The 26,258-nt window shown below is 37.3% G+C and overlaps 1 protein-coding gene across 1 annotated transcript in view; it reads right to left on the reverse strand.

The window, feature by feature from the left end:
- The window catches only part of MSH3 (homolog of DNA mismatch repair protein MSH3), a 70,271-nt gene extending 60,537 nt beyond the window's left edge, over window positions 1-9,734 (reverse strand). The window contains exons 1-3 of the mRNA XM_089795538.1: window positions 8,351-9,734; window positions 6,277-6,441; window positions 5,620-5,784 (exon numbers count right to left, since the gene is read on the reverse strand). Coding sequence (XP_089651664.1) covers window positions 5,620-5,784; window positions 6,277-6,441; window positions 8,351-9,535 — 1,515 coding nt within the window. The 5' untranslated portion in view covers window positions 9,536-9,734. The remainder of the gene's footprint in view (window positions 1-5,619; window positions 5,785-6,276; window positions 6,442-8,350) is intronic.
- Window positions 9,735-26,258: the final 16,524 nt, after the last annotated feature.

Genomic DNA, 26,258 nt, shown 5'->3' on the forward strand with positions numbered 1-26,258 from the left:
AAAGATAATTCCATTAGTTACGATGGAGAATCGAAATATTTTCTCAATCGATTGGCTCTAGTCCAGAATAACTTGCAGGCGTCTTGTACATGAATTTTGTAATATGAGAAATACTGGTTGCCACTATAGCCAACAGTACGGAGTCTTTCGTGGCAGGTTCTGTTCCAGAATATTTGACTCTCTATGCTGTAATCTTTTTTGTTATGTTTTCCAAAATTTTATCCACTTTCCTTGTGACCTACTACTGATATTATGCAGAAATTTGATCATTTCTATCGGTGTCAAATCATTTTGAAACTCTTTTGTTAAACTGTCATGTTCACAGCAGCTTCTAATTAAAATCAGCTAGACCCTTGCACTGATTGGTGCAAGTGCTAGTAAATAAAGAATTGAGAACACACTACACAACTAATAATTGATAAGTTTAAAGGATACTGTAAGATGAAAGTCTACTTGAGGACATTCTTGAGATTCCTCAAGTGCATTCCAGTTATTCTTAGTAGATTCACAGTACAATTACTTCAGATTTTTATAACTAGTGAAAGTGGCATTTTGTGCAAGGACAAAGTGAACACATTTCTTTATGTAAGAGCATGATCTTCATGCCTTGGTGCTGGATTAGACTCACTTAAATGCTATCTAAGATTCTAAAGAGAGTTCTGTGCCACTTCGATATATAGTTTATAAGTCAAGTCGATTAAATAGCATACATGTCGGAGTTATACATGCAGCTTATGAAATTGTAAAATTGGGAAAGCGATATGACCTAGCAGAGATGGTCAGAACACAACTCATGGTCAATTTGAAGAGGGTTCAACCTGACAAGAAGCAGGAGATGAAATATGGATCATTACTAGTATATACGTTTTCCTATGTGCAGAACTTCTTTCCCGGTATTGGAAATGTTGTTTGGAAAACAGATAGGCCTGCCACTTTACCAAATGAATGAATACATTTGTCAGTTAGGAGAAAAGTTCAATACTATCGTGTGAGGATACTTTAATGAATTCCAAAAGAAAATGCACAAGAGGTTTAGGATCCCACCTCACATAGTTGAGAAGTATAGGGATACAATATGTTTCCTAGTAGACACCGACACATGCAAAATTCTTGGGTATCATACCTGGGTTATGAAGCAGATAAATGGATACTCACACTAAATGTTGACTACTTGTTGAGTTTACCTAAGGACAAAAATGCCAAGAGGTTTGGAACATTTGAGGAAGCCTATAAGAGAATAACCCTAGATATCAAGAAATCTAAAATTGAGAGGAGCGCTAGAAAATTGATAGATGATTTGGAAAATAAATATGGAACTAAAGAGGGAAGTAGTTCCACTGCTGAAAAACCTAAGGCAATCCCTGATGTTTATGCCAAGAGAAAAGGCAAGAAGATTGCGAAGTGAACTGAAGTGCCTGCCCTACCTACCATAGTTGGAATAGTTTAAGTAGACGAAATTGACGACAGACCATCTACTACAGTAAAAAATGTTGAAAAGAAAGTTGAAATTGAGCAATCCAAGAAAGCAAGGAACTTATCAGAAAAGAAGGACAAAAAGTCAAACAAAGGCAAAGAAAGAAGAAAACTGAGGTAGATGAGGAGTAAACTGATTCTGAGAAGGAAATAATTGACATAGGCAAGAAAAACGGAGAACACAAACTCATAATACCTAAGACATTGAAATTGCTGAAGGAATGAGAACTCGTGGATTTGTTGGAAACATTAGCAATTTCAAGTTCACGAGACTTTCTGATGCTGATAAGAAGGCAATTGAAGATGCCCTTGCATTCCACTTTAATAAATTTGGAAGATACCAAAGTAATCTTAAGAATCACATACCAGATGTATTACTTGATGCACTATACATAAGATGAGAATCAGCATCCCAGCTTGAAGATAGGATAAGAGAAAGAGCTCTAATGTATACAGTGCCACATATGACTGTCTAAGTATGTTTATGAAACCATGGAAAAAACATAAGAAGGTTCAGTATAGGCAATAGGATTGTTGGATTGTCAGCAGACCTTGCACGTGAAGTAGAAGATGAGTCAGTTGTCATTTGGAAAAGGATCTTCGACATTGATCAACCACAGCTACAAAAGACTACAGAAACTATATAGGTTGATGATAGCTTTACTATGAATGAGTTAGTTGGTGACATGACAAGTCACAATGTGAGAGATGAAATTCACGTTGACTTAACAAAGAAGCAAAATAGATGAGATAATTGAGAAAGTCACAACTGATCTAGTTTCCCTCATAGCTACAAATGTAATTGATGTTGAAGATGTGCCATTAGAATCACCGTTGGAAGTAAACCCTATTGAGCAACAGACTGATGTGGTTGACACTGAGGCTATAGCAAGAAGGATGAAGCATAACAGAACTTAGAAGCAAAACAAGTGACAGAGGTCACTAAACAGACTATGGAAATAAATGAGCCACAACTGGAAACTACTGAACAGGTTGCAGAGGTAACTGTACAATCTATGGATACACCAGAGCAGACACAAGGCACCACTAAACAGGTAGAAGAAACTATGGATCAACCCAAGGATACAGATCACAGTGAAGCCAACACAGATCAACAAGCTGAGCAGCAGCAAGAGGAAGGAGAAACCAAAAAGGAAGAAGAAGTTAAAGGTGATACAGTAACAGGTAAACAGAGTGGAGATGTAGCTACCACTAGCACTCAACAGTTACCAGCATAAACACAAGGTGGTTCCATTGGTGAAACTATGCAACATGATGAAGGTAAGAAGAATGAGAGTGAAGAGAAGACCGAGGACAAATAGGAAACACCTAAAGGTGAGGAGGAAACTACAAAAGACAATACCCCTAGTAGTTCTCAAGCGGTCACAGAGGATACAGGTGAAAAGAAGAAGAGGAAGAGGACAAAAAAGGATGATGAAGATGATGAAGATGATCCCAAGTTTGAGATACTGAAAAAGGATCGAAATACAAGGAGAAGCTAAGAGAGACGGAGCCAAAAGGAAGAAACAAATGAAAAGAATATTAAGGAATATTGTTAATCTACTTTCTGATTTGATGCCTGAAGTACAAATTGATGATGATGAGCCACTGATTAATCAACTTAAGACCTTAGTTGATGCAATCAACAGCTCAGAACATGACTTGGAAGGAGAGATAGCAAAATAGCTAAAAAGAGAATAGAACAAGAAAAGATGGAGAAGTTATTGCAAAAGATTGCATTAATAAAAGTTTCATTATTTGAAATGGTCAAGCAGATGTAGAAGTCACTGATAGAAGCTGGTAAGTTATTTGGTAAGATATGCATTGTTACAAATTTCACTGCAGAAATCAAGGCCAAACTAATTGGATCCTCTACAGAGCTCAATGATGGAGCACACAGACAAAATGAAGGAGATATCATTCAGAGAAAGAGAGCTTAAGGTAGAGGAAAGTAGGATCAGAATGACATTACTTGAGTTACAAGGTTTCCTAACTCCTCACATTGAAATAATTCAAGCTTTTCTTAAGAAGGTTGAAGAACTCATTAACACACCGGAGATGAGCACCACACAGCATGGAGGAACTGGCATCTGACCTACATGGTCAGCATATTGCGCTAAAGGCGCTCAAAGAATCATAAGAACATCTTCTAGCAAGTGCAAATGACAATTTTACATTTGTATTTGACAAACTGTGAAGAGGTAAGAACCCCTGTATACACAATTTTGTCGTAGTTTTTGGCATTGTTGCCAGAAAAGGGAAGAGCTATTTAGTTATGAGTAAAAGGGGGAGTGATGTAGTGATATAATATGTAAATCAAAAAGGGGAAGTGTAGAAGAAGTAATAAGTATAGAGAGAGAGTTAAACAGGTTATGATACACAGTATACCAATAAGGGGAGTTTAGATTTGAAGCTTTTGCCATCAATGCTAACGGTGGAGAATGTTGATTGAAGAATCAAAATAAGGTCATTGATGATGATTTGAGATAATATGGTTGTTATCGCTGGCAAACCATTACATAGGTGAGAAGGTTTTACCAATAAGTAAACAGAATACAACAGGTAAACTGATATACCCATCAGTGAAAGGAAGGTGTTGAGGAGGCAATCGGTGAACTATATTATCAGTAAACATCAGACAGAAAAAGAACAAGTAAAGACTTATCGGCAAACAGGACAAGTCAACAGGTGAAGACCAAAGTGGTAAAAGCAAAAGGTTATGTTATCGGTGAACTAGAAGATATTGGTAACCAGGAAGACGAGCGGCGATAAACAATAAGTATCAGTGAATAGGCATATAGGGAGACAGGTAAACAGGTGAACTACTAACCAATCAGACAGCAAACGAACAATTTTGGGAAATCAACAAAACCGATCATAATGGAGTTTGATTCAGTGAATCTGGACAAAAAGGAAAATGCTCTACATAAATTAAAGAGCCTACTGAAAGGATTTATAAGGATTTATAAGGATTTGTGAGTCAATCTTTTCATAACTTCAAGAAAGGTTTTGGCGAATAGAAATAAATATATGTTCTACCAAGGGAATGACAGAATAACTATGCTCTACCAAAATTGTGGTGTTATGTGCGTGCAAGAATTGTTTATTGTTCATTGTATTTACTTTACTTTTCAGTCATATTGTTAATAGGTAGAAGATTCACTTTGCTGCAAGTTTGAGGAATATCAGTTAAAGCTGATGGTTAACAGTTTGAATAGGTGAATAATTGTAGTACTGATTCACTCCCGCCCTCTCAGTACCTATAATTTCCAACAAGGTCCACGTGGAAACAATGAACCCAATCAGCCTCTGGATTAATTCATGAATTAGGTGAACTTTCAATCTCGTTCCCAGACTTCAAAAATGATTAGCACTTACCAATTTTTTTAATTGAATCCAAAAGCCATTTTCGAAGCAGATCGGGTACTCAGCAGGTTCAAGAAAATGATCAATCACACGATCATACTCGGAATCGTATAGTATCGCTGGAGAGTTGCATAAAATATGAAACATAGAACTCATGGCTTGAATTTAACTGTTTGAAGAAGAGCTCAACTTTCTGACCGTGTGACATAAACTTGCTGTCCTTCAAATTGAAAATTTGAGTTTCATTTATTGTTAATTTGAAAGTTCTAGAATGACTTTTACACCCAACTTTGACACATATAATTTGCTGGATTTAGCTCCAATTTTCCCAGTTGATACCTTTATAAAGATCATCAAACTTCGAGTTCTGATATAGGCAAACAAAATTCCAGCCTATGACATCTTCAATGTGGATCAAGAGGATGTTACAAGTTTTCTTCATGAGAAAATTTATATCAGAGATATGTAGACATTAAATCTGGTTATTACCATGGAGATGGAAGTACAGTTTAAAACTTTCAAATTGGAGGGGTAGTTATTAAAATTGCGTAACATGTGCCAATTCCACAACATTTATACATTTTAGTCACTTCAGGGTAGTTTAAATATCTCATTGAATAGATTTTCTTCCAAATTATATTCAATCGCAAACTAATGTGTAATCAAAATGGCAATGATTTTCACCACCCTGTCCAATATATTATCTATCCCCTTCTCCAAAAGCAAAAAGATTTCAGCACACAAGAATACGATATGCTTTGACATAAACAAGATAGCTACCTCTAATTGTTGCAGCGTGTTGGATGAAAAGGACATCTCATTTTTGCAGGCAAATGGGCGAAATGTAGCACTCAACCCCAAAATCCTTTCCAGCTTGAACTGCTTAAGATAGCGCAATGCTAGGGCCAGTGCTTGAACAACTAACTGAGGCATTGCCATTATAACCTGCAAGTAGCAAATTCATTGATAAGCACAAAAAGGTTTGTGATTCCACTTAAACCACTGGCTTTTCAGAGTTGGACCCCTGATTGGTTAAGAAAATGGAGACATTAAAATGCATAATTTTCATTCCAAGAGAAGCAGCAGGCATGTGCGTATAATATTGGCTTCCTACAATACAAAGAAAAATTTCATTTCCTATAAACTATATAATTGCACCATTCAACATGGCAACATTTGCATAACTTCTAAAACATATTAATGATACTTCCTGCCTAAACTATTTTCTGTAAATTCTGCACCAAACTTTTTCATGGGATGGAATGCAATCAATGTTTAATAAAGGTGGAAAAGGAAGAACTTTGTGTCTAAAACTTATTTTGTCTGAGACAAACAGTAGGCAAACCGGAACAACATTAATTTTAAATTAACTACCACTCAATAATAGCTTGTTAAAAAACTATTTTTCCATGGAAGATGTATATAAACCACGCATACCTCTATCCCTTCATTCCAATTATCATTATCTTGTGCTGATATTTCATCACTTCTGTTTTCATATAAGGACAAAACTTCAGCAAGTGCTCCCCCATCCTTGAAAGGGTCACGTGAAGACCGCTCCACACGAACATTTGATGCTGGTCCAGCAAATTCCAGAAGTAGCTAAACAATAACCATGTTAGGCTATGTAAGATTTGTGATGCAATCAAAAATGGAAAAACAATTTCTTTGTTCAACTCAAAAAATATTGCTTTGACTTTTACAATATAAGTAACCGGAAATGGAGCAGAGCCAGAAATCTTACGAAAATTTCAAGAGCTGCAATAATGCAGACACAAATCACTGGGCTCAGGTTAAAAATTATAAAAATTGCTAACATCTGTTAAGATCTCTCATCTTCCTCTAGCAATTAAATGCAAAATCAAAGTCAACTTCTGCATAATTGACTTTGGTGAAATTTAGAAATCAATCTTCTCTATGAGAACCCACACTCTAATACCATAGTTATACAAGTCCACACACCAAACTTCAGGAAGGACACACCCATTACACACTCGTCCCCATTGAACGCCTCTAACTGTGCAACAATTTTGATGTTTTAATGCTTTTGTATAGATAGACTGATAGATAATGTATAATTCTGACAGAATATATATTCCATGACAAGATTAAGGGGACCACACTGCATTCTGCGTAACCTTACTCTGTTCATTTCTGTATCCCATTAACCTTAAAAATTTGTTTGGAGTGACCCAATATTTCATGTAAAGAAAACAAGAATAACTAAGAGAAGATGTACAAATTTCATTTCTAAATGGTCTCCAACTGTGACAATACTTCTATCATAATAATAATTGAGATCAAACCAACGATTTAGAGCCTATTCATGGTTATCCTACATTAAGACTTTGACTAAATCTTAAGCAGTTCAAGCTGGAAAGGATTTTCGCTTTGACTGCAAGCATACCCCATGTAGATGAACAATTAATGATTTAGCTACTCACAGCAAAAGCTTTCTGGTTACCTCCTTAAAACCATTGTAAAATGACGACTGTGTTTTACAACCAACTTCATTATTGTGGTCTTAAAATAGAACTCTGGAGAAAGGGACCTACTATGAAGACTTCAATCAACAATTTGTAAGATGTTAGTTTACTTCCTGCTTGTGTGCGTAATTTCATTGATTCCTTCCTATTGTTTGAATTTATTTGAAAAGTATTTGAAACTTTGGATGATATTTTGCTCCCTAAAAGTTATTACGCTAGGTGAAGGCATGTTGCAAAGAAGAACTTAATAATATAGACGATATATAATGTATTCCAAAACTATGAATGCACTCGTGGTGAAAGAGAGAGCTTCATTGTAACAGTGTTACATGAGCTAAAAAGAAAAATGTAAATTGCAAAAGCTTTAATATGTTCAATATCCAGAACCCTGTCACCATACCATACTGTTCAATAAGAGGACGCTAGTTTTAGTAGGCAGATTGAAAGAAGAGGTTCAATCACCAAAGCCATTGTCTTAGCTTCCACGTTTGACATCTAAGGACATAATATGTTGGATATCTATAACAGTGCCACTGGTGCAAACTGTTGGATAAGAAGAAACTGGATTTTATTAGGCGGACTAAAAGAGGAGGTTCAATTGCTCAAGTGGTAAAGATTTCTTAGTTGTTACGTTTGACAAATAGTGTTCAACACAGGTTCACTAATTTGGGGAACAAAAGATTCTCGAGTTCAGAGTAAGTTGTTTTAGATCCAAGAAATTTTAGTTGTTTTAGATCCAAAATTAAAAACCGAACAGATGTAAGCTAAAATTCTTACATTAAACGGTTGCAATAATCCATGCTCTACCCAGACAACCAGACAAGATCAGGTGCAAGTCTCATGCAAATTCGTTAACAGAGAGAATAGCCGGATTGGATTTCTCAGCCTATTTAAATAAAGATTGACGTTGCATTCTCCATTCATTAAGGGACAACAGGTGAGCGGTACATTTTATGGAGCAAAAACAGTACTGATGCTCTTAATGTTAATGAGTAAAATGGATATGTAAGAACAAATTGTCTTACTTTTTCAGTAGGCGGTAACAAGGGTGCACCTAGAAGCAGCTCTGCAGGAGACACGTTTAGGAGACGAGATTCAAGTTCTGCCCTTGTGCCAGTATCCTTGAACTGTCCATACATAACATCTCCAGTAGAAGTATCAACAGCAATGCCTCCAATCATCGTATCATAACACCCACCAGTTGTTGCAGAATCATCTTCATGAGAAACCCTATTTTTGGTCTTCTTCGGACTTCTACTTATCAAGGGTTGTTCCACGACACACATAAGATAACTATTAAGCCTGCAATTATCATCTACCACACCCTCAACCAATGCCTCGGCTGCCTCAAATGTCGCGCGTGAGTACAAGGCCGAAAGACTCCTTGTGAAAGGGCCCCCCTTATTTGCACCATGGGCTTTTAAGGCCGCAGTCTCTGTCTGCCTCACAACACCCACCTTGTAACCTGCCTCAACAAGCCTCCTGACATGAAAATGCAACCTGAATGTGGGTATGCTTGCAGTCAAAAAATTATGGTCATAATGAGCAAATATCCCTAAAACTCTTGCTGCAACCTCTGCATCATCTCCAAAGAACCTGTACTTGTATCCCACCTCTATCATCAATAAAACATCTTTATACTTAGCTTTGAGTTCTATCACCTGCTCCTCTAATGGGGTGTATTTTTCCTTGTCAGATGGAGGCCTCCCATAGGTCGACTGTTCTAAGGCACCGTTCTCTTCAACTCTAATTAGTAGTTTCTCTACAAACTTTCTATGCAAGGACGCATCAAAGGCAGGTATCCCAATTGTTTTCTTAGTTTCAGACCTTTTATTTCCCACTGCAGGAAACCCAATTGTATTGATAGGCTCGGCATGATTTTCCAATTGTAGCTTATATGTATCCATTTTTGCCAACCCCTCGCCAGTTTCTTCATGATCTTCAGAACTTGCGTTGGCAGTTTCGATTCCTCCTCCGTTGCAGATTTCCTTCCTTTTGCGAGGTAGGTGTGGGTTTTCTTCTTCTTTGTTCGAAGTTTCTCCATTAAACTCCTCATGGTTTCTCTTCTTAGATTTTGTTGGTGTCCATGAAATTTCAGCTGCAATGCATGGGGAGGAAGTCGACGGTGGAGCTACCTTCAGAGGTGTTTTAATGCTAGAAACACCTGGTTTTGGAGCAAAAAATCTGGAGATGACCTGTTGCTTCTTCATGGATGACAGACGATTAGACGCTCTGAAGCGTCTGTATTGTTCTGCGGTTTGATTTAGCGCTCGCTATGGATTAGTAAACCCTTTCTCCTAGTTTGTAATGAAGATCATTGATAATCCACTTTCGTTTTTTCGCAGAACAGGGAGAAATATGTACGTGATGTGATGGTGTTTTCTCCAGCATTTGGCGGGAGAGAAGGACTGAGAGGAGGTGCGCAAATCGTAAAATATATCAGGGCCCGTTTGGTTGATGGAATAGGAATAAAAAAATTGGAATACGATTTTTATTTTCTGATTGATTGATGGAATAGGAATAGAAAAATTTGGAATACGATTTTTATTTTCTTATTTTGCCTATAAAATGAGCTTATACCCATATTAAAAAATAGCTGTTATTGGAATAGCAATTCCTATTCTCAATATTACGTACCTATTTTCCATTCCTATGAACGAAAGAGATTTTAATAACATTTATAACATCAAAGTAGTTAATGGGATCTTTAAGTTATCATAAGCTTTTAGAGAAGAGGTTGGTTAGTTAGATCTTTCTTTAGTCTAATAATAGATTTGATAATCATGTTAGTGATTTTTTGTGTGTGTTTTTTTTGTGGTTTTTTTTTTTTTTTTTTTTTTTTTGTCAAATAGACATTTAAAACTGCCTCTTTACAAAATTTCTATTTGTTCAAATTTGATGTTGTTGAAAGTTGGGCAATTCATAATAAAATGATGCTCCATCTCAATACTTTCATATCGCAAAATAGACAATTCTTGATTTTTCACTTTTTTTTTGACATTAGTCATTTTTCACATTTCAAATGGTGAGAACTACTTTTAAGTTGAGTTGTTGGCATAAGAATTGAAAAATAGAATAGAAAAATGGAATAAGAATGGAAATGCGGAATGGGAATAGAAAAGAGCAATTCCAATTCTATTTGGTTCACCTGGAATTCGATTAGGAATATGTTAATCCATTGTTTGGTTGTACAAAAATGGAATACAAATAAGGTTAAGTTTTGTATTTTTTTAATATTTCCCTTAATTTTTTTTGTTTTAATTTTTTTTTTGTTTAATTTTTTCAATAGTGGTAAAAAGGTTAATTTATTTTCATTTTTATTATATTCATTGAAGCTAATGAGAAATATAATTTATTTCATCTTTTTTAAACAAATAGATATAATAATAAAAATGCTTTTTTTTTAAACGTTAAAAAATGTTTTAAAATAATAATAATAATAATAATAAAATAAAAAATCATTAAACTAGTAAAATATGTTCATTTGTATATGAAAACACACAAAAATTAATCTCTATGATGATACTTGAAAAATGTATGTGTGCGCAATCACGACAGATTTGAAAAAATTATGTAATTTAAAAAAATCAAATTAGGAATAGGAATGGCCTATTCCAATAACAAATATTTTTGGCATCGACATATGCTCATTTTAAGGGCAAAATTGGAATGTGTTTTCCTATTCCCAATTTTGAGTGAGTGTACCAAACAGCAAATATAAAACATATTCTAATTTTCTCTTTCTATTCCAGTCTTATTCCATCAACCAAACAGGCCCTTAGTGTTTACTCCTATGTATGTTTTTTCTTTATGGTGTGTCGTGGAGCTAAATTCTTTTCTATAATATTTGTTTTCACCATTGTGCTTTACTTATATGACACTTCAAAAATACTCTAGACAAAGCTCTTTATTTCTTCATTGCTAATTGTTGTGGTTTCACAACCCACGCCCCATTTCGCTTAGAAATGGGGACCCTCTACTTTATTTTTTGACTTCTCGAATCCCTAGTCCAAGGTCTGAGTCTTTTTTAGGGTTTTTCCTAATGGCCTTGGTCAAATATGGGTCTTAGCTTGAAAGCTCGGATTCTAAAAACTACATTTCTAAGGGGGAGAGTCATTTTTGTAAAGAAAAATGGCCCAGGTGCGCACCTCACTAGGTGCGCTAGTGCGCCAAACAAAGAGAAGAGCATTTTCTCTTAGAAAGTGTTGTGCACCTCCAAGAGGTGTACTGAGTCTCAGGTCTATAAAACTTGGGACCCCCCCTACCCCTCTTCACTTATCATTTTTTTGTTTCGCTATGAACTCATCTCCCGCACGTGCACAGTAGGGCAGCTGCCCAGATGTGCTACTGCACCACCTCACCTCCTCCGCCTACACAAAAAAAAAAAACAACATTAGACACTTAAGAAAGGTGCACAATTGTGCACCTTTTCCTGTTTGCAAAAAACTTTAAAAAACTTAAAAATAAACACCTTTTAAAGGTGTGTAGACACACACCTACTTAGGTGTGTTGTTGCGCACCTTTAAAAAGATTCATCCTTAAAAGGCCAAAGGGTGTGCACTTGGCACACCCCAAAAGGTGTGTCAAATGCACACCCTTTGTATGAACTTCCTTGTGTATCAAGATGCGCATCTGGTGCACCTTAGAGGTGCACTAGATGTGCACCTTGACTTTTTCAGGGTAGACGCACCTAGTGCATCTCCAAGGTACGCCAGGTGCACCCTTTTTTGCATTCTAGGATTAAAATTTGAGTTTTTATATATTTTCTTCAATTAGGGTTTTTTTTTTTTTAATTATCGTCATTAGGGTTTGTATTAATTAATTTTTCTTCAACTCTGGACTAATAAACATTGGTTTTGTGCAGACTCAATGGCTTCTTCATCATCCTCTTTTGCTACAAAGATGGTCCCCAAACCAGTGGTGTTCAAGTTTCAAGGTGTTCTGGCAAAGTCACACTTCTAAGATGATTATTTAGAGATCCGGGACACCAAACTTGGTCATATAGATTGGAACATGTTCCTGCTATTGTGCAACAAGCCCACAAAAAGGTTTCCATTGATATCTGCTCTTATCTGATCAGGACTAGTTAACGCAACATCACATCCAGTATTCGTACAGTCCTTAGAACTAATCATGACACTAGCAGAAAACTATGTCTCTAAAGAAAGGGTCGTGAAGAGTATAACTAGAGAAATCATGCTACATCTCTTACCTAAGAACATAGAAAAGGTGTTCCATCTTCCAAGAGCAGATCAGTTTATCAAGTTAACCTATCACTGAGCGGAAAGATGGTACAGAGAACATGTAGAGGAAGCATCTGAAATTATCCAGTCCTCATACCTCATTAAGAAGACTCCTCTAGGGCACAGAGCAGGCAAAGTGGACATGACCAGAGGTTACGTGAAAGAGGATATCAGATATTCTATAATACTCTTGAGTAAAGTCATGGGGTTACCGGCATTAGGACACTTGAACATTTGGATGGTGCATTTTATAGAGACTATCAATATAACAAAGATGCCAATTGATTGGGCTTCCATTCTTAGTGAGAACTTGGATGAGCAGCTGGTGATAGTTAAGAATAACTGTAAGTTCTACATGACATCTTATTTGGTGTACCTACTAGCGATAAGAGCCACAAATTATCTGGGACTCTTCAAAAAGGGCAGTATGCAAGATGAAAACGCATGGCCATATATAGTATATCCCTAGTTGGTGAAGAAAAAGCTTCCTAAGCACAACAAGGAATACTAGATAGTGAATGATGCTTTTATATTCACAATTATTTAGTTCATTGAAGGGGATTATGCAAAGACGATGTCAGAGGAGGTAGCGGAAAAGATTTCAGAGGTTGGAGCCTACTACATCTAGTATCGAACATTCACTTATTTGGGGATACTGGGTACAACTATCAATCCCAAGAAGCTCCCTAGATATCCAAGTGATAGACTTATACTGTTGGAGATCGCTCGACAACTCTTGTCTGCTTATAACAGAGTAAGGAAGCAACACAAAATAACCTGGGTGTGGCCCATTACTACAGGACCATTCAATGTGGTTCGGAGACAAGATATTCCATCTTTTGAGCTTGAGTGGGATCAATATCCCTTTGAGGAATATAACTCTCCTCGCCCTTATTTTGATAACATTGGAAGAGTGCAGTATTTGGCTGGCAAGACATTCCAAAATGAAGATGCAATTGAGGACCACTAGATGAACACAGTAGATGACTACGATATTTGTATAAGGGATTATTGTAGGATGACTCTCTATCCGGTGAGTAGTACCTTGAAGATATAGGTTCTTTTGAAGATTATGCAATATGATACTAAGGATTTCCTTGATCCATTATTCATTAGGGACAAGATTGGTGATCGATCCATTATGAATGTTGAGATTTATAAGGAAGAAAACTCAGACATTAATCATAGGGCCAAGCATGTCATCAAACTGACCAAGGATTGAATTAAGAGACCTTTCAAATTGGATCCAATTCCTCAAGCGATAGTCTTCCATGCTAGAACCTATCTAGCAAAAGGTTAAGGAGCTAAGGTAATAGTGCCCACTTTTACAGCTCAGTCCCCAGTAAGGCCAAAAACAGTGCACCAACTTGATAGAGAAGTTGGATATTATAGGGCTCAGAAAGGTAAAGGAAAGAAGAGAACTTCTCCCTAACAAGCTAAGCCAAAAGAGGAACCAACTCAAACACTGCCATAGCCTGGGGTAGAAAATGTACAAGGGTCAGAAAATTTTGAAGCTACATAGACCTAGGACAATCCTCAAGTGCCACCAACTAAATAAGGGCAAGGAGAAGTTGAAATAGAAGTACAAGAAGTGTCTCCATCGCAACAAGAGGTACAAGCCTCCCCATCGACTCCTGAGAGAAGAAAGATCAAGCGGAGACAAAAGGTGATTACAAGAGTTATTCCTTTCCCACTAGTCTTGGAAGTTATCCCAAAAGGAGAGGAAGAAAAGGATGACAAGGACGAAGAAGATAACCTTCCTTTGAATTGGATGACTTGTCTTGCCAGAGCTACATATTTGGAATGGGGAAGAAGCTCCACAATTACATTGCCATCCATTCCTGAGTAGTACAAGAAGTGTCTCCATCGCAGCAAGAGGTACAAGCCTCCCCACCCGCTCCTAAGAGAAGAAAGATCAAGACTCTAGTCAAGAGGAAACAAAAGGTGATTAGAAGAGTTATTCCTTTCCCACCAGTCCCAAAAATTATCCTAGAAGGAGAGGAAGAAGAGGATGATGAGGATGAAGAAGATAACCTTCCTTTGAATCGGAGGACTGGTCTTGCCAAAGCTACAGAGTTGGAATGGAGAAGAAGCTCCACAATTACACCACCATCCATTCCTAAGTAGCTTATTCAGTCCACTACATCAGAAGATGAGCTGTAGCAATGGATTGATGAGCAAGAGGGCAAAGACATTGATGTCTTTCAGATGTCAAATTTTGATTTTATGTTAGTTGGAACTAAATTGGTGGGAAACAAAATAAGGGATACTCCAATTAATCAACCTCAATAGGAGGATTGGAGTCAGTTGCCACCTTAGCCACGAGGACCTGAAGTAGCTCCACTATCGCCAATTCAAGTTACATTTTGTGTGGATAAAGGTTTGGCTACTTCTCTTCCTCCAAAAAATGAAGAAGAATAAGTCCAAGCGGAACAGGATGAAGAGCCACAACAAATAACCATTGATGAAGTGTCAGAGGAAGGGCAAATATGTGAGTACCCTAAGCAGACTTCCCAAGACACAGAGGTGAGAACTATGGACTCCACGGATACAAAGACTCCCAATGTGGATCTCTCACAAAAGGAGAAGACTCTTAAGAGGAGTGATAAGGGGAAGAGCATAGCAGAGCAAGCTCCTTCATCTTCAAAAGGAAAATCTATGATGGAGCATGTTCTAAGATGGTTGACGAAAGAGGTGATTAGAAACAAAAGGCAAAAACACTCCACTGAGGAGGAGGATATGAGAGAATTGATTGAAGTTCTTAGAAAACCTAAGTCACCGCCAAAGGATGCACAAGCATTGGCCTTCATTATGAGTGATCAGAACCAAGATTTATTTGCTCATGTTGATATCCCTCCTCTACATAGAGATGTTGAAGAATTGAATCTGAAGGATTATGAGATTAGGGAGATTATTCTTGGGAAACCCATGTTGGACATTGCCAAGTTAATGGTGACAATTGGAATTAAAGAAATGTTTAGACACTTGGAACAGGATGACATGGAATTGATAACACTTAGAAAACAAAATGAGATCCTAAAAGGATATCTGAATGAAGTTGTTGGTCCTTTAGATCCTAAAAATCTCGACGAGACTTTGAATGCAACATTGGAGAAAAGGGATAGGGAGACAATGCAACTTGATCCATTTTTGAGAGCTTGTCAGCAATGGCAAGAAAGTTTTGAAGAGAAAGGTGTGCAAATTATACAAGGAAATCTTAAGCTGTTACACCATATGTAGGATAATGTGGATAAGCTAATGGCCATTTTGAACTAGGATTTTGGTTTGATGGATGAAGTACATGTATATGAGCAATGTTAGTATGCTAATAGAAACCAAATTTAAATAAAGCTTCTACAAACTAAACAAAATTCATAAACTTCAAGATAGACTAAGATGAGCTCTCAATTGAGAATATGAGCCATTAATGGACTCTCTCAATAAGAAGCTCTCTTGTTGAGTAGCTTTATCTAAATGGATAGGATGTATGCTCAATATGCTTCCAAAGGCTTCAATGGATGATTGTGGATTTTTGGTGTGGATAGATGGCTTTAGTATGGATTTGGCTCTCAAAATAGCATTATAACTTTACTTCATGGATTGTGTTATTTTGCAAAGGGGAAGGATCTAATTTATAGGCAAGAGGCTTGAGGGATTGAGGGCTAAGATGCAAGGATGGGAAAAATCTCATGGAGGGCTTAGATTGCATGAGAGGAGAGCACATGGATTGTGCTTCCTTACAACCAATCAAGGAGTGACACATGTCACATGGTGAGAGGATGGAAGAAAGAGGAAGGATGAGTCAACAAAGGAGGCTCAAGGGATAAAATCTTCATAAAGACCCTTCATAAGTGCTTTGTAAGAACATTTATGACTTTGTGGGCTTTATAAAGTTTTGTGGTTGAAGATATTTGTGAGAGATACCATGAAATTCGAATTTGAGGGTTTAGGGAGGTTTTAAGCTTGCTTAGGGTTGTAAAAATGATTAGAGGAAGGGTTAGAGATGGCTTAGGACTAGGCAAGTGGATGGCAAGTGGATTGCAATTAATGAGGGTGGGTGAAGGAGGAGATATTTGTTAACTTTGGCTTGAGTTAGCAAGTCTTAACCCATGTTTAGGGAATGTGACAAGGTTAGGAGGGGATTAGGATTAAGGTTAAAGACATCTTCTAGAAGAGTCTAGGCTTTGGATGAGGATGAAGACTTTTTAGAAGAGTCTAGAACTTCCTAGGATAAGATTTTATGAAATAAATAAAGTTTTGTTTATTTCAAGGGTTTGGGTTGAGGAGATATTTATTAAAATATTTTTAATAAACATGAGGATTAATATTTAATCTTGATTAAATATTTTGAGTTGGGATTAGGAGTAGGAAATGATGAGATTAGCCTTTAATCGAAATTAAAGAAGGATTAGAAGATTTTGGAAGAGGTTATTGGTCTTAAGAAAATTAGCCAACTTTTGGGAAAAAAATAAATTATTTATTTATTTTGGGATTTTTGGTCAATTTATTAATTAAATAATTAATAAATAAGGAAATAATGTTTAAACAAGATTTAAACATTTTTGGGAGGGATTCCTTAATTAAATATTTTTAATTAAGATAAAGGGATTTAATGGCATAAAAATTAATTAATTAATTAATTAATAAATGATGATGTCATCAAAATTTTTTCTGAAAATAAAAATACTTTATTTTCTAAAGGATTTTTGGTCAATTTATTAATTAAATAATTAATAAATAAGGAAATAATGTTTAAATAAGATTTAAACATTTTTGGGAGGGATTTCTTAATTAAATATTTTTAATTAAGATAAGGGATTTAATGGCATAAAAATAAATAAATTAATTAATAAATGATGATGTCATCAGGAAATTTTTAAAAAATAAAAATACTTTATTTTCTAAAGGTTTTTTAGGTGTCTACATTTAGCCCCTCTTTGATGTGATGCCGCAAGTGGCATGACATCAAATATAAGAAAATAAGATGCCCAAGGCTGGAGCAGAAGAGGAGAGAATGGACTATGAGATGCCCCCTCAAGAAGGCGGTGGGGAGAGAAAGCGAGGCTTGACGACTTCTTGAAAAGTACAAGAATCCGAGATGAGCAAGAAGACTCAGATCTGCTTAAGAGAAGAGGTTTGGTTAGCTCAAACTCTCACTACGGGAGAATGATAAAGGGAGAATCAGAGGCACAAGAGGAAGCAAGCTTAAGATCTCAGGGATTGCAGAGGATGAAGGAGCAGAGCGCTATAAAAGGAATCCAAGATGGGGAGATGGATGAGGGGATTAAAAAAGCTAATGCAACAGGATTTCAAAGAGTTAGATTGGCGGAAGATGGGTTTCGGAGATCCCTAGGACTAGGATTGTGGATCTCGAAAGATGAGGCTTGGTGGATCCCTAAGACTAGGATTGTGGATCCCTAAAGCTAAGAGTGATGAGTGATTCAAAGAGATAATGATGCATAAGCTAGGGTAGGAGAGACGGATGCTGGATATGGATGGGGGATAATGGAGATGAAGGAAAACCATTGAAGCTTTTTGAGCGGGGGGATACTTCAAAGAGAAGTACCACCATGTAGTTGAGCACTAGATTTGCTATAGGACTATTGGTTAATTGCCAAGGTTACCAAGAACATCAAGGCCTTTTCACCAACTGTCCAAAGGACTGACAAACTAACTCAAAACAAACACGCAAGGATTGCCCCAGCATCACACATGAATCCTAGAGGAAGCAGCGTGGAAACGACACTGGAGAACCCACAAGCAGAAAAGAAAAACAAATGAAAGACCTAATCAAGACCTTACGCTCTAATTGCCCCATTCGCAACATACCATGATATGGAAGATCGTGGCAACCTTGAGGAGGGAACAAGGAGATTGCTTGGAAAAGATATTTCAAGACCCAATAGGGAAGAGTCCAAATCAAAAGAAAGTGAAAATCCAAAAGAGTACCGTTTGCCAACGAGATGGGTAGGACAAGGTATTAACTGACCAAGATCAGACATGAGGAAAGCTATATCCTGCAAGGACCTATCGGAGAGCACCTAAGCTGGTGGATTTGGATGAGTGATGCGTCTGGCAAGCTGAACTAAGAAAGATAACACTTTGGAGATAGGAAATCTAGCTAAAGGATGCATTGGAATAGCTAACCAAGATGTGCGATGGGTGCAAGATGCTGATCAAGGACGAACTGACACGAACACTAGATAGATGCAATGGTACTAAGCTAAAGAGGATGTACAAGCTGACAGACCAAGATATTTACAAGTGAGCTAATCAAGATATGGTACAAGCTAACGGACCAAGATAGTTACAAGCAGGCAAAAGCTCAAGATGATAGGATAGCGGGATGGTTCAATGTTGTGCAAGATGCGAAAGCTAAGGGTGGGGTGATAGCGAAAGATATGGATTTGGCAAGATGCATCCAATGATGATGAGAGATTTTGTGACCAAGGATAGCTAGAGGAGCAGGATGAGATGGCTGGATAGGATGGTAGATAGCTAGGATTATGATGGATATAAAGAGATGACATTGGGTTTGCATGACGATAGCCTAGAGCTAGATACCAATGACAAGAGAGCATGGACAAGACAAGATCTCCAAGGAATATAGTGCCCCCAATCGGAAGATAACATGCAGAAGGAGGTCTTATGATGGATGTGATAGGATTGAAGCTAGGATGGAAAAAGCTGAAGGGCCTAGGGAGATGGATGATAGCTGGGATGGTTGGTTGAAGTTGTAGGAGATAAGTGGATGGTGTGAGATGGAAGATGGAGGGTGGAGGATAGGTGGATAGATTGGAAGATGGAGTTGGATGTCAAGAGATGACCAAAAGCATGAGGGTTATAGGCTAAGCTGGGGATGGCGGGATTACGCATGATGCTTGTTTGCCAAGTTTTCATCATGGTACTTGGCCAAGGTGCTTGAATTGCCAAGTTTTCACCAGTGGACGCTTTATTTTTCTTTTCTTTTTTGACTTTTTGACTTTGGACTTAGCTAGAATGATTTTGGCTTTCTTCAGCTATTTTGGCTTTTTTGGGATTTTTTACTGGCTGTTGGAATGTTCAATTTTGTTGCTAGCTGTTGGTACACCGGATGTGTGATTTATGCAATAGATCGGATTAGATGGGATTGATGGTAGGAGATGGAGGGATGAAAATGCTGGAAAGGAGCATGAGATGGGGATGCTTGCAAGAGCAAAATTGGCACATGTTGGAACGGGTGTGAAAAGAGCATATGGGGGATAGATGGTAGATGTGGGCGTGATGGAGGATTTGTGGAAGCGTGCTTGGGGATATAGGCACCCAAGATGGAGTTAGGAGATGGGGGACATAAGTCACTAGATGGGGGATTAGCAATGGTGGATGCCATTATGTATTGGGTTTCAACTTTTTTCTTGGGGATCCACATGGTTTTGGATTTTCTTTTCATAGGCTTTTGCATTGTTTTGCATTCTTTGATTGGATTTTGCCTTTTTGGAGTATGTCTTTTAGAATAGACATATGATTGCCTAGGATGTGGATTTTTAGCTTTATGCATTTTGAAGTTGGCATTCACATTGTTGTGGTAAGCTTTGGGAAGATGGTTAGGAGAAGCTTTGTGAGATGGAGAGGATATGAAAGAGCATGTAGGGGGATGATGATGGATGATGTGCCCTGATATGTGCCTTTGTTGATCTTGCATAGAAATGGATGGAATAGGATTTTTATGATGGCTGGTAGGAGGATGGAGGATGGTAGATTTTGGGACATAGGGACCCAAAATGGATTTAGCGGATGAAGGGGGGATATGGTAGGTTGTTTTGGGTTGCAAAGATGGTGGAGGGGGGATGACATAAGATTTCTTGAAGGAGTGATGGGAGGCTAGCATGGTGGGCTTGGAGATAGGCTTGGTTTGGGGGTGTGGTGTACCAACACCTTTAGATGGTGAGCCTTTGGATACATATCCAAGACCATGAAATCCTAGATTTTTTTGTGCAATAATAGGTTCTCTGATTCCTTGCTCTTGTGGTCCTAAACCTTGACCTTGATAATGCCATCGATTAAGCATTTGAACAAGCTGAGGAAACTTTTTGCTTGCAGAAAATGGTAGAAGCGATTTATTAGGTGTATTGCAATGGGGAGATACTGTTCTTAATTCTTCTGCTGAGAGAGGGCCACCGTGGATGAATGTAAGTGAACCAAGAGGGTATATTATAGATGGTGGAATAGCTTGGATAGGTGGTAAGATGGAAGCATGGAGTGGGGGAGATGGAAGGATAGGATCTTGATGTAGCTGGTGGGATGACAAGATATCTTGTAGTGGAGGAGATATGGCTCGAGGTTTTGGAGATGGAGGAGATGGTGACTGCACTATGGATGGAAGACATGGTACGATGATATCTTCATTTATGCTTTGGGGGATTTCAACATGCTTTTGGGCAGGATCTTGATAGGATTGGTTTGGAGTGGATGGTGCGATAGGAGGTGAAGGGATGGATTCTTCAAAGGCAACGGATGGATAGATGGGAGATTCAGTAGTGGAGATGGGTGAGTAGAAGATGGATGCATAAGGGTCATTACGAGAGATTTGGGAAATGCTTGGAGGCAATGTGGATAGGATTTGGAGGGATTTGACAGGTGGTGGAATTTTGATGCTTGCGGGAAGTGGAAGGATTTTAAGCAATTTGATGGATGGTATGGGGATGATAGCTATGGGAGATGGAGGTGATATTATAGATGGGGAAGCTTCATCACTGACTACTTCACATGGTTGGATTAGATGACATGGCTTATCGACTGTTGGAGGCAACTTTTCTTGTATTTCCTCTAGGAGATTCCTTGGAGACTCGTGTGTCGAAGGTGGAGGTGGATTGACAAGAATAGCTAGTGTGATGGGGGTGGAAGATTGGAAGCTTGGTTGATGGGGTGATGGAGGGGAAGCTGGAATATCAGATGGCATGACTAGATAGTTTGGAATAACTCTTGGATTTTGGGGGATGCTTGGGGGAATGTTTCTAAGGCTTTCAATATACCCGTCATAGTCAACAAGATTTTCATCATCATTGGAATAGGAGGTGGCAAGAGCAAGGACAATGCGACCAAACACATCATGATAGGATTGGTACTTCATGCTTTGATGATGAGTTTGATGGGAATGGGGTCTTGCATATGGATGAACACGGAAGCTCATGGTTGGATTTGGATTAAGCACAGATTTTGGATTGGCTGATGAAAGATTTCCTAGGGAGAGTCAAAGCTGTATGACAGACCTAAGGAGGATTGGCTGGAGATTTTTGGCTTTCTTGTGGGTGGAAGACTTCAAGGGCATGCTGTCAAAAAGTGAGAGTTTTGCTTTCTTATGTGCTGGATTGGTGGAGATTGTGTCAACCTAATAATAGACTAATGATCCTATGGGCATGACACGAGATTGATCACTTGTGGATCCCAACCTTTAGCTCAAGGTGATGAGGGATAACAGGTGACAAAGCTAGATTACCCTAGACAAAGCTCTGTCAAAAGGATAACCGTGGTGAGGCTGGTGGATTGGTCAGATTGATTGGATAACAAATTCTAGCAAAATGACAACAACTCTCTAAAGGCTTGGGTGTGATTTTGGATTGGGTTTCTAGTTGGCTAGGGGGGGATGATTTGGAGAGACTTTGGATTTGGGATTGTTCTAAAGCAAGGAACTAGATAGATTTGGTTGCAGCAGGGGAGCTTGGATGATTTTCTGATAAGGCAGTGACTACGCTAAGTATGCCTTGAGTTGGGAAATTTCTGCTTTTCTGGGATTTCGACCAAAATTGGCAAACATTCATTCAAAAGCTATGAACAAACAAGCAGACAAAAGTTTTGAGCAAGCACGTCAAACGCACCAACATCTTAGGAAGCTTTCTACAAGGATGAAATTTGGTTTAGCTAGGGAGTCCTCGATATACACAAGGTACGTGAGGCCCAAATCTGTAGATGAAACTAAAAAGATGTCACACAGTCGAGAGGAGCGGTAACCCACTTCTCCTCTTTCACTTCTCAAGGGTATAAAGTTCCTTGAGGCTTAGCTCAAGTGACAAAATTTTGATCCCAAGAGAGGTGTCTTTGGATTCACCTCTCGATCTTTATACTCCGCCAGAACGCTGGAGTTGAGGTCGTCCCAAGGGGTGATGAAATCCCCAAGCAGGCCTCCTAAAAAGCTAAGACAAGATTTTGGATCCTAATCTTATGCACCCAAGATGGCCTCGAAAGACGACAAGGGGAGAGAATACTTGGATGATCTTGGGCTAAAAAACACGCTTGTTCTTTTACCAACTGACGCTTAAGTTTTCTGATCTAGACTTTACAAGCACTCATGTTTAAGATACAATGTTTATTCCAACTTTGAAGCGTTGACAAAAATAAAATTGATCGAAGAATGCGAACAAGAAGAAGAGTTAGGGTCAACAAGAAGGTAAACCCGTGCGCCCGGAGGCCCTCCACGTCAAGTATCGATTGATTTTTCTTTAAGGCATTCAAGATTGAGTGTGAGTTTATTTTAAGCCCAAAATAAAGGTGTGTGAGATTCGATTTCAAGCACGCGCCCGGAGGCCCTCCATGTCAAGATTTGTCCAATTTTTATCCCCAAATGAAGTGTGAGCGAGATTAATGCGCATTCAAAGAATTTTCTAACTTAGAAAAACCACTAAAAACTCAAGTGAGTGGAGTTTTATTTGCGTGGAGCACTTAACACCCTCTTAGGTGGACCCATCCCCATAGATGGCACTGAGATTGCAACCAATGGTTAAATTGATGGGTGATTAAAGAGGGTGAGTCCAACGACAAACTCACTCAAAGCATTTTTATTTGTTTTTATAACTTAAAAGATTACAAAAATGTAGATTCTTTTTATGCTCCAAAAGATGATTATTTGATCTATGACATTCAAGATTGGATTTGTTGTTTTAATCATGCATTCATAAAAAAAAAACTTGATTTTAATCCATGGCACTCAAGAGTGATTTTAGCAACATGCATTCAAAGACAAGTGATTAAACATTCAAGTTTTTTCCTTTGAGCATTCAAGATTGAGATTTTGTGTGTTGTTTTAAGAACTTTGACGTGCTTTGTTTTAACCTTAGATCATTCAAGATTTTTTTGGACTCAAAAGTGAAAATGACTCTTTGGACTTTGCTTTTCATTCAAGATTTTGTGTTCTAGTTTGCATGTTTTAAGCCCAAAAATGATATTCCTAGATTGTTTTGATGCATGAAAAACTTAAGAAACATTCAAGATTTTGCAACAAGACATTTGTTTGGAACAAATAACAAAGCTTTTTAGGACAATTTTGGCAACCATTTAGGACTCTTAGTTTTCATGAGATTTTTAAAAGAACTTTAACATATTTGCAAATGAGGTTCATTTTATCCTTGATTGATGCTTTGAGTTTGATTTAGATTTTAGTGTGCACTTAGTGTTGATTTTGAACTTTTTGAAATGGAAACTTGAAGTTCTTTTTAAATTCTCAAAAATGAAGTGTTCCTAACTTTGCATGAATGCATCTAAAACCTTGATGTTGCAAGGATGCAAATGATTGGATTGGTTTAAGTTCACTTGTTAAAAGATTTTTTTTTTTTTTTTGGGAAAATTTTTAGTTTTTAATGGATTTAAGTATGATTTGGGGTTTCATTTTAAGCACTAAAAAGAAGTGTGTATGATTTTGCTTCCTTAAAAAAAAATGGCCAAGATCTCCCACAAGAAGAAGAAGAAGAAGTAGATGGAATAAGAAGAATATAGACAAGAAGAGGAAGAAGAATTCCAAGTTCTTTGTCCACCTATAAGCTTGAAAAATCTGCAAACACTATGAGATATACTATGAGTTCCTTTGTCTTCTTCATGCTCATGTGGACTTACAAAACCAATTTATACAATCTTACCAATCACAAAAAACAAGCAAAATTAGCCAAAATCAGCAAATGACATACAAAACTTGACTAAAAAAGCTAATGAAGATGACCCATGCAGGGTCCCACCGGGCGTGCCAAAATGTATATGAGCAATGTTAGTATGCTAATAGAAACCAAATTTAAATAAAGCTTCTACAAACTAAACAAAATTCATAAACTTCAAGATAGACTAAGATGAGCTCTCAATTGAGAATATGAGCCATTAATGGACTCTCTCAATAAGAAGCTCTCTTGTTGAGTAGCTTTATCTAAATGGATAGGATGTATGCTCAATATGCTTCCAAAGGCTTCAATGGATGATTGTGGATTTTTGGTGTGGATAGATGGCTTTAGTATGGATTTGGCTCTCAAAATAGCATTATAACTTTACTTCATGGATTGTGTTATTTTGCAAAGGGGAAGGATCCAATTTATAGGCAAGAGGCTTGAGGGATTGAGGGCTAAGATGCAAGGATGGGAAAAAGCTCATGGAGGGCTTAGATTGCATGAGAGGAGAGCACATGGATTGTGCTTCCTTACAACCAATCAAGGAGTGACACATGTCACATGGTGAGAGGATGGAGGAAAGAGGAAGGATGAGTCAACAAAGGAGGCTCAAGGGATAAAATCTTCATAAAGACCCTTCATAAGTGCTTTGTAAGAACATTTATGACTTTGTGGGCTTTATAAAGTTTTGTGGTTGAAGATATTTGTGAGAGATACCATGAAATTCGAATTTGAGGGTTTAGGGAGGTTTTAAGCTTGCTTAGGGTTGTAAAAATGATTAGAGGAAGGGTTAGAGATGGCTTAGGACTAGGCAAGTGGATGGCAAGTGGATTGCAATTAATGAGGGTGGGTGAAGGAGGAGATATTTGTTAACTTTGGCTTGAGTTAGCAAGTCTTAACCCATGTTTAGGGAATATGACAAGGTTAGGAGGGGATTAGGATTAAGGTTAAAGACATCTTCTAGAAGAGTCTAGGCTTTGGATGAGGATGAAGACTTTCTAGAAGAGTCTAGAACTTCCTAGGATAAGATTTTATGAAATAAATAAAGTTTTATTTATTTCAAGGGTTTGGGTTGAGGAGATATTTATTAAAATATGTTTAATAAACACGAGGATTAATATTTAATCTTGATTAAATATTCTGAGTTGGGATTAGGGGTAGGAAATGATGAGATTAGCCTTTAATCAAAATTAAAGAAGGATTAGAAGATTTTGGAAGAGGTTATTGGTCTTAAAGAAATTGGCCAACTTTTGGAAAAAAAAATAAATTAATTATTTATTTTGGGATTTTTGGTCAATTTATTAATTAAATAATTAATAAATAAGAAAATAATGTTTAAATAAGATTTAAACATTTTTGGGAGGGATTCCTTAATTAAATATTTTTAATTAAGATAAAGGGATTTAATGGCATAAAAATTAATTAATTAATTAATAAATGATGATGTCATCAGGAATTTTTCAGAAAATAAAAATACTTTATTTTCTAAAAGATTTTTGGTCAATTTATTAATTAAATAATTAATAAATAAGGAAATAATGTTTAAATAAGATTTAAACATTTTTGGGAGGGATTTCTTAATTAAATATTTTTAATTAAGATAAAGGGATTTAATGGCATAAAAATAAATAAATTAATTAAATAATTAATTAATTAATAAATGATGATGTCATCAGGAAATTTTTAGAAAATAAAAATACTTTATTTTCTAAAGGTTTTTTAGGTGTCTACAGTACATACCTAGGACAAGGACTTGCAAGCACTATAGTCGATCAAGGGTCAAAGATATC

Source organism: Cupressus sempervirens, chromosome 8 (genome assembly GCF_028749045.1).
Source record: "Cupressus sempervirens isolate cs-2001-9-10 chromosome 8, ASM2874904v1, whole genome shotgun sequence".
Taxonomy (NCBI): Eukaryota; Viridiplantae; Streptophyta; class Pinopsida; order Cupressales; family Cupressaceae; genus Cupressus; species Cupressus sempervirens.